The 12,736-nt window shown below is 38.4% G+C and overlaps 1 protein-coding gene across 2 annotated transcripts in view; it reads right to left on the bottom strand.

Moving 5' to 3' along the window:
• The window catches only part of slc1a9 (solute carrier family 1 member 9), a 26,019-nt gene extending 13,283 nt beyond the window's left edge, over positions 1-12,736 (bottom strand). For both annotated transcript variants that reach the window (XM_041999169.1, XM_041999177.1), the window contains exons 1-3: positions 12,670-12,736; positions 4,768-4,926; positions 3,919-4,071 (exon numbers count right to left, since the gene is read on the bottom strand). In XM_041999169.1, coding sequence (XP_041855103.1) covers positions 3,919-4,071; positions 4,768-4,921 — 307 coding nt within the window. In that variant the 5' untranslated portion in view covers positions 4,922-4,926; positions 12,670-12,736. The remainder of the gene's footprint in view (positions 1-3,918; positions 4,072-4,767; positions 4,927-12,669) is intronic.

Here is a 12,736-nt window from a genome sequence, read left to right as displayed (position 1 = left end):
CTCAGGATATGAGAATGAATTGAAAAAAAATTAAATAAAAATATGTTTGTTTCCTTTTCTACGACATTGTTTTGTTATGATTTGGCTCATTCCAACTGGAAAACCTAAATGACTAAAGAAGTCAAGGTCCTGTTGAGGCAACATGATATTGCTTTCAGATCTGGTGATGGAGCACAGTACAGTGCAGCTAGAGCTTATCTGAAGAGGGACATCAGAGAGGCCCAGAGAGCTTATAGGAAGGCTGAGGACCACTTCTGTGATAAGACATGGCAGGTGTAGCAGGGAGTCCAGCATCTCATTCACTACAAGTCCTACAACATCCCGATAACTGAGGCAGGTGTTGTGCTTGCTGAATAGCTGAACCACTTCACCTGGACGTCAAGGTGAAAGGATGTGGGATAGCCATTGCTCAAACACTGGACTGCTGTAGCCCTGGCTTCACTGTGCAGCAGCACATAGACAGGGGCACACTGAGGATAATGAACTCCAGTAAGGCAGTCGGACCAGACAGAGTGACTGGAAGAGCCCTCACAGAGTGTGCAGACACTCTATGAGCTGGAGCCCAGTCCAACGTCCCACCATGTCTGAAGTTGGCCACTATCATCCCCGCTGCCCCAAAAGACCTTCGACAGAGGATGCCACTGTCATAGCACTCGACACCATCATCTCCCATTTTCTTCAGTCTAAGACTTCCTCTCTGACCACATACAGAGAGTCAGAGTGGGTCCCCTTCTTTACACAGCCCTCAGTTTGAACACATGAGATTTCCACAGGGTTGTGTGTTGAGCCCTCTTGACTGCATCAGCACCCACCCAGATAATGCCATCATTAAATATACTGACAACTCCACAGTGGTGGGGTTCATCTCCGGTGATGATGAGATCCAGAAGGTGGTGAGGGGGTGTAAAGTTAACAACTTGGTCCTCAACTCCTCACAGACCAAAGAATTGATCTTTGACTTAATGAGGAGAAACTCTGACCTGCAGCCTATCTATATTAACAGGGAGGAGGTGGAGCCCAGCCTCAAGTTCTTGGGCATGCACGTGGATGCAGACCCCTATTGGAGCTCAAACACCAGGCTGCGTTTGTACAAACATGTGACATACACTCTTTATCATGGCAAATTTCAGATGTATTTAGAGTGAAATGACCGTGTAAACCTGCGGTGCCTCACGCCATCTTCAAGGCTGACGTACACATGTTTCTACACTTAGAGGTGATGCTGGGAAACTGCTATAATTTAGTCCACATACTGAGTGATGTGCACATTGGAGAAACATGAACAATTAACACTGATGAGCAATTAACACAGCTACATGTCTGCAATTACATGAGTGTCTATAAAAGCCTGCACAACGTGGTGCAAAAATTACCATTAAAACCAGTGGCTGCTTTAGCCATATTAGAAGACATTGTAAATGGTGCAATACAAAGAGAGCATGCGTTCAGAGACAGAGGATTTACTGGCACATGATGACAACTGGCTCATCAGCTGCTTTAGGTTCCCAAGGGCAATCCTCCTGGAACTTGGCAGAGCTGAGGTCAGTCTTGGTCACAGCGAGGAACCATACGCTGCCTGTGCCCATACAGGTGCTGACTACACTGGGGTTCCAGTGCAACTGGGGAATTCCAGATAGAGCTGGCAGACCGATCGGGGCCGTGTTAGTAAACCCTGAGCTGAACCACGCCAGCCATGTGGGACAGAATTATTCACATGTCAGCCAGGTAGATCAAATTCCCATACAATGAAGCTGAACAGGTCAACATTAAAGTGCAATTTGGTGAGTAAACATATTTGTGTAATTGTCCTAAAATTAATCCCTGTGATGCTATTTGAACATGCGACCTATCCTGTCTTTACGGCAAAATTGCTGTTTATTTTTGTCAGTTAAACTACAGCCTAAGATCTTTCTAACAAGCCCCTGATTGTCGCTATGTGCAAAATACTCTTGTTAATAACCCCATGCATAAAGTCTTGAGCAGCCTCACTTTTTCCATGGCGCACATTCATTCTCTTGTAATTTTCTGTTCGTGCAGATAGGGGAGTCTCAGGTGCGGGCTCAGTTGAATATGATTTCTGGATTTAAATGGAGCCGTGAACAGGGAGGAGTCGGACACTCCAAAACGTGGGCTCAATTCCACGTTGATTGGGATGTACAGAGGAAATGTGCTTGGATTCATGCATGCGCACATATTCATACATCTGGATTTTTTCTGCGTATGACATCTTCTGGATTTGAGTATATGTCATGTTTCAGCGGGAAATCCACGCAAGTCTTTGTACATGAGGCCCCCAGTGTTTGAGCTGCTGCCCTCTGGAAGGAGATTAAGAGCGCTGAGGTCACAGACTAACAGACTCACGGATGGCTTTTACAACAAGGAAATAGCCATTACTAATAGAACATTGACCACACCTGACCTGCTTAGCTGCATTTTAACCATATTTTGTTATTTATTTGTGCATATTTTATTCTGTATCTAAATTTATTCTGAAAATAAAATGTATATTTTTAGCATTCTCAGCATTAGCTTTTACCTTTAGTGAATGTCCTGTTGTGCCTCAGTGTTCAAATGGATGTTTTAGAAGGTCTTTTATTACATCTGCTGTCACAGGTTTTCTCTTTTTTTAAGAAATACTTTTAGTCAGCTGTAGATTTTCTTTTTTAAAAATTGTCATTTATTGTTGTTTGTATGTGCTGTTTGGTGGCAAAAAAATTCCCCTCTGGGAGATTAATAGAGAGTTTTTATATTGTGCATTCATTCTGCCATAATTAAGTTATTGTTTGGGAGGGTGGGGGCATACATATATTAATAACATAAAGCTTTGTTTATTTTACAGGAAAGAGCAGTAAGAATTATTAACAAAGCAGCGTGAAGAGAAAACACCGGCACACTGTTTATCAAGTCAGGACTAAACTGAAACTTAAAGTTTTAATTGAGCTTCACACATTATCCACACATTATTAGTTATGTACAAAGCAAAAAGTAAAAGTAAATAAAGATTAATTTACAACTAATCTTGAGCCTTTCCACATCAATTGTCATTAATCACTAACTTTTCTCTTTTTACTTTTTCTAGCTTTGCATTACTGTGGTCGAGGCAGATGGCTGCTCTCCTTGTATCCAGTTCTGCCAGAGGTTTCAGGAAACTGAATCAAACTGGGAATCAGGATCAAAATCAGGATTTGTGTTCTAGATTATAGGGAGAACTTTCAAGGAGTAAACTTGTATTAACTTGTTTCCTTTCTATGCAAAGTGCCCCTGAGATGAATGAAACTGAGATAAACTGAATTAAAAACTAAGACTGCATTAAATATGCAATGGTAGGAAAAATGATAAAAGTGGGTAAGCATTAAATATGGGGTTAATGTTATCTAGCACGACTGTATCCTAACATGTAACACCAGAAAATCTCTATGTTAACAGAGTCTGAACAGATGGTATGAAAAGTTACACACTTCCTGTCTGAAAAGTAGGACTGAAAGCATTCTGTGGATGGATAAAAGTGCATTTGAATTATTGTATTTGTGTTACGACTTTATAGACACAAGATTGCTAAATCTTATTCAACGTAGCCACTGAGAACAAATAATTTCTCATTATTTCACTATCTAATGTCAGAACATCCATAAAATATGCAGCTTGTGAAAAAATCACAGACTTGCTGAAGGAAATGATCCAAATCAAATTCACATTTTTTCCCCATAGAAACAGATTTAGGCATTACGATGATCTCTTATGTGAGCCTTTCAGTAAAAACCAGAACACAACACAGGAAATACCGCTTGAGATATTTATACAAACTGTATAATTCTCACAGATAATCTGCCATTAGTGACATCAACAGAATATTGATGAATGCACTGTGTGATATAACATAATATACCTCACTGCAGGGCTAGAGTAAATATGACCCACCTGTGATAAGGCTGGAGATGATTAGAGGCAGGATAAGCATCTTCAGCATCCTCATGAGGATGTCTCCAGGAAAGGAAACCATAGTGAGGATGGAGCTGTCTGTTACCTTCATGTACCGCAGCATCATCCCAAATACTGTTCCCATAACTACACCTGAGGATGGGAAAAATGTAATTTATCACATACTCAGTAGCAGTAGCATAAAGTGAATGAAGTTATGGTTAATTTAAGGTTAAAGTTTTGGTTTTTGTACAGCTATCCTTAAGCAAATTATGTTGATATTGTTTTTAATACCAAACAAGTTACAAATAAATTTCTACACTTGTTTGACAGGAGAGAAAAGGAAAAAGAAAACAGAAAATTGGTTCATAATTTTTGTACTAAGTTTACAGTCTTGGAGTGGACTCACTGGCCTGTTGATTTACATCTGACATGCAAGGGGTCTATGACTAATGAGGGCCATTTACTGTAAAGTAAACGGCTTCATTTCTAAGTTTAAATCTAAGTGACAAATTATAGACAGAATAACCCGCTTCTCAATTTTGCAGAGCTTTTTTTTTTTTTTTTTTTTTTTTTAAAAAAGAACTTAGCTATGATGAAACATAAAGTGTTTATAAAAGCAGACTAAAGACAACAACAAGCCTACGATGTTTCCTGGCAATACGATCATGGAGTGTGTACATCTGTGTTTGAGTGTGATAACATTTGCTACTTTTTTTCCTATTTAAAACAATCAACTTAATTTCATATCTAACTCTAACCAACTAGCAGAGATATTGGGGAGGTGGGATACAAAAGTTAAGACTTGTCTTGAGTACATATTAAATTCAGGGTACAGTTCCCGCATACCGAGAACAGTGAGGCCCAGCAGCAGGTTGTGGGTATTGCGGCTGCAGTGGCCAGCATCTTTATATGCAATTTCTGTGTTGTCATCTTGTGGAATTTCTTCTTTCTCCTGCTCCTTTTTTGTGTTGGATTGGTTGGCTGTCGGCTTGTTTGTCATCCTGCCTGTGAACAAGGAGAAAAAGACGAATTTATTCCTAGATGAAGACATGCATAACAACTCAACAGCTGTACAACTTACTAATGTTGTGGTATGTGCAATTAGCTTGTACTATATACTAAAACAGTAAACCTTTTATTTTTTATGGCGCACCAGTTCCTTGGTTTGTTGTGTTTTCAGTTAGCTGACTTTGTTTTTGAAGTGGGATTAGAGCAACCGAAAGCAACTGTGGCTCACACAGCATGAGTGTGTTTTGTGTATTTGGTTTAACTTCCTGAGGGTGGTAAAGATGCATGACTACAGGCAACCCAAACACAGCAGGCGATGGCTAAACAGGACATGAAGAAACAACTCAAGAGATGTAATCTGTGCATTATCCGTTTAAATGGAAGCAAGAGCTAGAAGCTAAATACAACGTGATATGGATTTGCTGAGAGGCAAAACAGGAAATCTGTTAGGAAAAGAATGTCGTTAAGATGAGTCGGAAACAAAATATTTGGCTGTGTGACATGCTCAGACTGTTTCAAGTCTAGACAAAGATTTGAGCAGGTGATGCTAAATATGTAATGAAAAGACACATTTGCATTTGTATATGCATTGATCCATTTATACTGACACTGGTGCTAGGAATGGTTGAAATCACTCAAAATTTATTTTATATTTACCTTAATGGTCTCCATCATTGAAACTTAGGACTATCAAACTATTTCCAAATTTGCATATTAGGCAACGAGTCCACAGCTGTTGTAGTTGAAGCAATGACACCTCAGTACTTCAACATGAGATATACAAATCGATTTTCAAATCACACTACAAGTGTCTTAAACATTATCTGAGGGGATTCAAGTCTTCAGTTTTAAACCTCTGTTTGTTAGAAAAACTTGTGGATTTGTGTTATCTGGGACTCAACTTTTGTGGGTTATCTTTGCAAATAATCAAGTAATGACCAAAAAAATAAATAAATAAAAATTGTACCAAGATGTTTGACTTTTCCGCATCTTTAAAGGAACTTGCCATGAGGTCATATGAGCCTTGCAATGTAACATTGTTGTAGAGGCTGGATCTACTAATAATAAATGTTCTTCAATAATAAAAAAACATAACATAATGATCTATGTTGATGAATAATGAATTATAATGGAGTGCTTTTTTATTTTTAAGTAAAAAATATATGTAAGTAAGAACTCAGAGTTTTACACTTTTGGTGATGTATTACCATAGCAACAGACAAAGACAGCATATTCTCATCACTCCTAAGTACCACAGCACTAAAATAAAGAAGAAACCATCATTGTGTTTATCGGTTTTAATCAACAGTTTATAATACTACTATCATGAGTTGACGGACGGTGGTCAAATATTTACATCATTTAAATGTTTGATTTGAGTTGCTACTATCTGTGCCATTGAAAAGTACACAGCAGTGTACTTTTCAAAAGAAAAATAGTTGAATACAACAGAAAACTGAGACATGTAATGCATACATTGGCATGGCATTTTGTAGCATATTTTGTAGTTTCAGCAGGACAAACTGGGCTTTTTAAGAACAATGCAGCCCATCTAATTTCTTTTTTAACAAGACGTTGATCACCCTCTGTTGAGGAAAAAATGTTTAAGTTATTCTTAATTCTGATTTTAAAGTAAATATAATATGATTAACATTTAGTCAAACAGGTGACAACTGCATCCAAAGCACCTTAAAATGAAGAACTGTATTCAATTAAATCTAAACAAAAACAAAACAATTTAAAAAAAGCATATAAGAAGAGAAATATATACTTTCCACAGAGAATTGTTCACACATACATGTGATTCATATGGTGTTAACTCTGGAGTGGGATGACTGATCGGGCTGTGAATCTGTGAGCTGTCTGGTTTCACTGCCTCCCAAGCCCATGTTCACATTTTCTTTTTAAATCAAGACTAAACACAGCTGGGTTTGCAAGAATACCATTTGTCTTGCAAATATGAGCTAATGACCAAAAATGTTGATTAAATCACATGAAAAATTGAACAGGGAGTCTTAAGCAGGACAATTCTATGCCAACATGCACAATTTTATTAGTATTTTCATTTATAAACAGTATTCAATTAAAAAGCATAAATGTAAAATGCACAATGATCACTGTGCAAACTGAATTGAGATATTTTGTTGAATAAGTTAAAGTGTAAGCTGCTCTTGAGTTTAATTTAAAGCCAATCCTCAAGTGACATGTTATTGTACGTTTTATAGATAACGATTATCATAAAAGTTCTAAATGAAAAGTTGGAGAATTGCTTGTACAAAATGGCCTCACTTTTTGCACCATTAGTCATGATAATCCATCCAAAAATGACAGATTGATGACAAAACTGACAGTGCTACAAAAGGATGACCTGATAATGATGAAGTCCCATAATAATTTCTTTCTAAATGCAAACAAATGGTTTGAAAAATCAGCTAAATGTGAAAATGATACACAAAGTCCACATGCAACACCTGCCCCAAAGCCACATCACTACTTTGACTGAGCAAACTCTCCATGTAACACCTGTTGAACAATAATTTTTACCTCCTGAGCATCAACAGGGGATTGTTATGGAAACCCTCAAATGTACCTCCAAGGAAGAATTATACCTGTCAACTCAGAGAAAGGTAAACAAGAATGTGCTGCTGTTTAATAACACTATGGAGGTCTTCTCAGCTGGGAAATTTCAGAGACCCCACAACCAACATCAGTCATATATAAACACAACTGGGGAGCAGAGCAGTCATGCCAAATCTGTTCAAAAACAGTTGAACTCGCAATCAGAAGTGATTATAATCCATCAGTTTAGCAAACAGCGTTGTCTGAAGCAGCACAGCCGTACTGTACAGACATGCACATTCATTTAAAAAGTAAAGGAGGAGAGGAGAGCATGAAAAAATGTCACCTACTGGTTTATTCGCTTTCACGGACTCATCTCCACTTTCTCATCTCCTGCTGCCTGCAGCCATGCAGTCGTCAGTCCAGGCACGTGAAGTCAGACTGCCAGTGTGATCAGAAATGCTATATTTTAAGGGCAGAGAATGCCCTGCCAAGTTTCAATCGCAGAGATATAATCCTCAGTGAATGGAGTGCCGAGGGGAGGAGGGGGAGGGTTTCCACTGTTCTAGTCTTCACAAATCCTCTTTCCAATCTTTGCATCATTCTTAGCATGAACGCTGTTGATAATGTCAGTTGGCCACATGGTTATGTTTACACAAATCTGAAGGGAAACTCATTTAAGGTGGTCAGATGATGGATTCTGCTTGTTTCTGTGGGTTGTCACATTTGGCAGATAAAAAAAACAAAAATAGAAAGGTGATAAAGCTGCTTAGTTTGGGGTAAAATGGAATATTCCACTGTGACACTTTCCTCAGAATATGAAAATAAAAAATCACAAAAATCCAAAATACACAGAGGATTGCTGAGTTTTTAAAGGTACATTCAGAATTAAGATGTGTGACATTTTTCCCAACACTAAAAGCGGCATGTTAAACTCTGAGTAGGGCAGATAGAGGCCCTGAAATAATGAAGCAGCAGCAAACATCCTGCAAAGAGAGCAAAGTCAAGCAATGTGAGCTCCAAGGACAAGCTGAAGGACCTGAAGCTGCAAATCCGTCCTCCTCTTCCAAGAGGCAGATTATTTTGCTGCGCCAGGAAATGTCAGAGCTGCCTCAAGACATAACATATCTGGCCTCGAGGAATCCCTTCTTTCTCTGCTGTCCTGATGCCTCTGCTCAGCTGAAGGAAACTATTTGACCTCTGAAGTTTCTAATGTCTGGCCTGAAAAGAGGAAAAAGATCCAGCATTGGGACAACAAGCCTGTTGTATTGTATTTCGCTATCACTATGACTTGAAGCAGGTTTAGATTGGTCGGGCAGCGTACCTTAAATCCTGGATTTTTTCCAAACATGACACTGGTAATACTACTCTGCCAAGTAGGTTCTTTTTTTTCATTTGAACGGGGTAATACCTTTGATTTTTTGCAAGAGTTTTGGAAATGTATTTTTGTGATGGCAGCCGCCATTGGCAGGGTGCTCTACTAGACACACAGTCCCCCATATGAACCTTAAAGTAATGGCAACTGGATAAACATGAGGATCCTCAGTGTAAATACTGCGGCAGTCCATCAGATGTGTGATAAAGGACAGCTCTCACAATCAGCCCACACACGACCATGTTCTTAAGGTACATCTTCTTAATCATCAGTGGTTTCCGGGACGATGGGCTACAGTCACAGAGTGACCTAATCTCCCATAAGAGCAGACGCTGATTACTGTAAATAAGCCCAGGCTGCATGGAGCGTCAGAGCAGGACTCCCCTTCACAGACTCATCAAAGTCCACTTCCTGGGTCTTATCTTCAACATTATAGATCCAACCAGCTCTCTGGCAAAGTCTCAATACAACTTGTTTGTGCCTAAAAAAAATCAACATAATAAATAAAGATTATGGGAACTTGTCCAAACAATGTTGCATTTCAATCCTTTCCAGTCACTTACCAGCCATGTACACTGTTTAAGTCTGGTGTTACATTCAGTTAAGGCAGGCTTTCACATGTTTGTTTGGTTTTATACTGAACTAATGGTTAAATATAGCTAGTATTACAGAACATTGATCTACGTAAATGTTATCATCAAGATGACCAAAATGAACCTTTCTTTATGATCACAGAGCACCAAAGTGCACAGTGAACAACCCAAACGTTGTCCCAGTGTGCAGATTTCCTCTGAATGTGTCTGTGTGTGTTCTATTAATATATGGTAAGTTGTTATATATTGTTTCAGGGACATCTGTATGCGTGTGTGGTTGTAAGTATGGTGTGTATGGGTGTCTGTGTGTCTCAGAGGATTATTTCCAGAGGTTGATTGTTCGGTGTGAGCTTTGGGATCGAGATATAATCCTCACCCCGCCCCTCCACCAACCTCGTTTAACAGAGGGAGAGGAGGATGGTCACTGCAGTAATGCTGCACTGCAACTCTACACACAACTACTTAGGAGTGAAAAGACATGGCAGCAATTTTTAGTATTGATATTTAATATTAGTGATAAATCATGCAGTGGTAAGATATAGTCATTTGTCCTGAACTTGTCTTTTTTTTATTATTAGTCAGTTAATCATTAAATATACATATATATATATGAATATATAAACACTGACATTTTTGAACAATTTGTGAAACTATCTGCCATGTTAAATGCATTTTCCAGATAACAGATAAAAAAAAGAATATATTTAGATTTCTACGAAAAATATTGCAAATTTAAACATTATTATTTTCCACAGCACAATTAATTAAGCTGTTGAGCTGGTAAACAGTGATTACTTCCTAACTATGCAAACTGGCTCACCTTTAATTTCATTAAATATATTTAAATATTAACCATGTATCATCGAGCTAAACATCAGCTATACTTTTTAAATATTAATATTTTTTCAAGGATTGTGCTAGTTAAATTTTAAAAATCAGCTAAATTTGACAGAAATTCAGATTTATTTGTTACTGTCAAACCCTCACCATTCTGGCATGGACAATGTCTGTGACACACGCACACACACGCACACACACATCTGCACTTCAAAACAGCAGCAACTAATTCCTTCAACATATGCACAACTGGCTTCAAACACGTGTCCGGCATATGGCTTTACCAGACCACTGCAGACGGTGGGTTAAACGGTGTATATTAACTTTGTCAGTGACTGCCACTGCCAATCAGACGAGAGCTGCAGAGATCAGTTGTGACCACTCATAGGTCGCAATACTTCAGCGCTTTTAACTCTTTTTAACCCCTTGTTGGATAAATGGGATGTAACTCTCCCTGGAGAGCTTGTCCTGGTTTGACAGGGATTACTTTAATAATTTTATAGATTACAGTTAAGGGACATTATCGCTGTAAAAATGCACACGTTCTCCCAGTGTTGGCTGGATTTTCTGGTCTAAAGGCATACATACCAGGTTAATTAGCTACTTTGCATAGACTGAAAGAGTGAGCATGCATGGCTGCCGGCTTCTTCTTGTTTTCCCTGTAATGGACTGCTGACCTGCCCGGGGCATACACGTACACTGCCTGTCACCAAATCTCAGCTGGGAATGACTCCAGTCTCCTGCAAGTCTCTGCAGGTTAAGCTGTTAATGGATCCAAAACCCATTTGGCATGGAAAGAACTCACTAACTGGCTACTTTAACAACACATAGGCACTCAAGGACTCATTGTAGCCAGGCTGCAGATTACAGCTCAGAAACGCTGACCAAACAAGGAAAATTACAACCTTCAGTTATTCACTCTCCATTTCTTCTTCTATGCATAAAGCATTTTTTATGTTTACGAATGTAAAAGCTAATGAGTACATCTCAGGTAAATGTGGGGTTTAAATGACCCAATAATACTTTGACATCTGGACTGGAGAAACTATTGATTTCTGCTCTACCTTTCAAACCACAGCTATCTTTTATCAAACTAAACTAGCTTATACAGGAAATATAAGACTATAATTATTGTGTTTCTTTTTATTATATTGTCAAGTATTTACTTAGGATTAAAAATACACAATTCAACATTTGGTAGCTCTGTTTGACATCTTAAAATGCCGCAGTAAAGTAGATTAACTGTCTAGATAAGAAGATCAGTTTCAAGAAAATCCAGACAGCTGACAAACTGAAACTTGTCCAATTTCAACCTCTTAATATTTCTTTTTTTCTCATTTATTTTTATTTCACATATGAAAAAAACTCATTTACCCAAGCTCACTAACACATTTTAATGTTTAAGTCCAACTTTCGGAAACAAGAATTTTGTATTTGTGCTTGAGAAACTGTAAAAAATTAACAAAACAATCAACATTGATTACTAAATTGATTAACTGGCTTTACTTGTAGGATTAAATGAAATTGACAAGTATCAGAGAGGAGGATGAAGAAAAAACCTTCAGGAATATAAACTGTGAGATTAATCTCAATATCTTTTTTCAAATAAATCTGTGTGTGTTAAGATTTCTGATTGGATGGGCACGCATTGAGAGAGTGAGGAAACAATTCGGTTTGTGTATGTATGATTTAGTCTGCATGTGTGTGAATGTGAACACATGTCAAACAGACACACACCCCTCCCCTTCTCTCTCTCAGATGATAATCTCAGTGTATTAATCTGTTGTTTGAACTCCTTAAGCACAGACTGTCTATCACATCTGCTCTCTTCACCCTTGTAAAGCCCTGCTATTTATAAACTCCCTCTTTCTCCTGTTTTCTCTTTTTTGATCTACTGCAATTTCTCCATTGCTATTTGGTCCAGCAGGACTGAATTTCACACAGCTTATTCTCTCCGTATAGTAAATCCATTTTTCCATTTAGCCAGCAGTTGTTCTACAAACCTTTTATTTCCTGCTTTAAACCTCCATGATCCTCTTTCCTAAAAAAATTTGCCCAAAATTGATAAGAGATTGGAGGTTGCATATGTTTGCAAAACAGTCTTCTTTGACGCTCACTCAAAGTCACTACAGATCAGCTACAAATAATGTCTCTAAGGCATCAATAAGTCTTTTCCCTCTTGAAAGATAACACACAATAAGCTTATGATCTCACGACTGAGGCATGACAAAACTAATAAAAGACATGAAACAAATCAAGTCAACCTGTCAAAGGGGATAAATGGTGTAAAGTCACAGCATGTATCAGCAATGCATTAAAGGGAGCACAGAGAAGTAAAAAAAACAAAAAAAAAATCAGAAAGGAGGCAAGGCTTACCTGCTGTGTGTCGCTGTCTCCCATCCAACAAGACCAAGGCATCGGGAGAGACCCGGAGACGAGGGAT

The sequence above is a fragment of the Melanotaenia boesemani genome, chromosome 2 (assembly GCF_017639745.1).
Source record: "Melanotaenia boesemani isolate fMelBoe1 chromosome 2, fMelBoe1.pri, whole genome shotgun sequence".
Taxonomy (NCBI): Eukaryota; Metazoa; Chordata; class Actinopteri; order Atheriniformes; family Melanotaeniidae; genus Melanotaenia; species Melanotaenia boesemani.
Note: the sequence above shows the minus strand (reverse complement) of the source record. Positions and strands in the feature narration are given on the sequence as shown.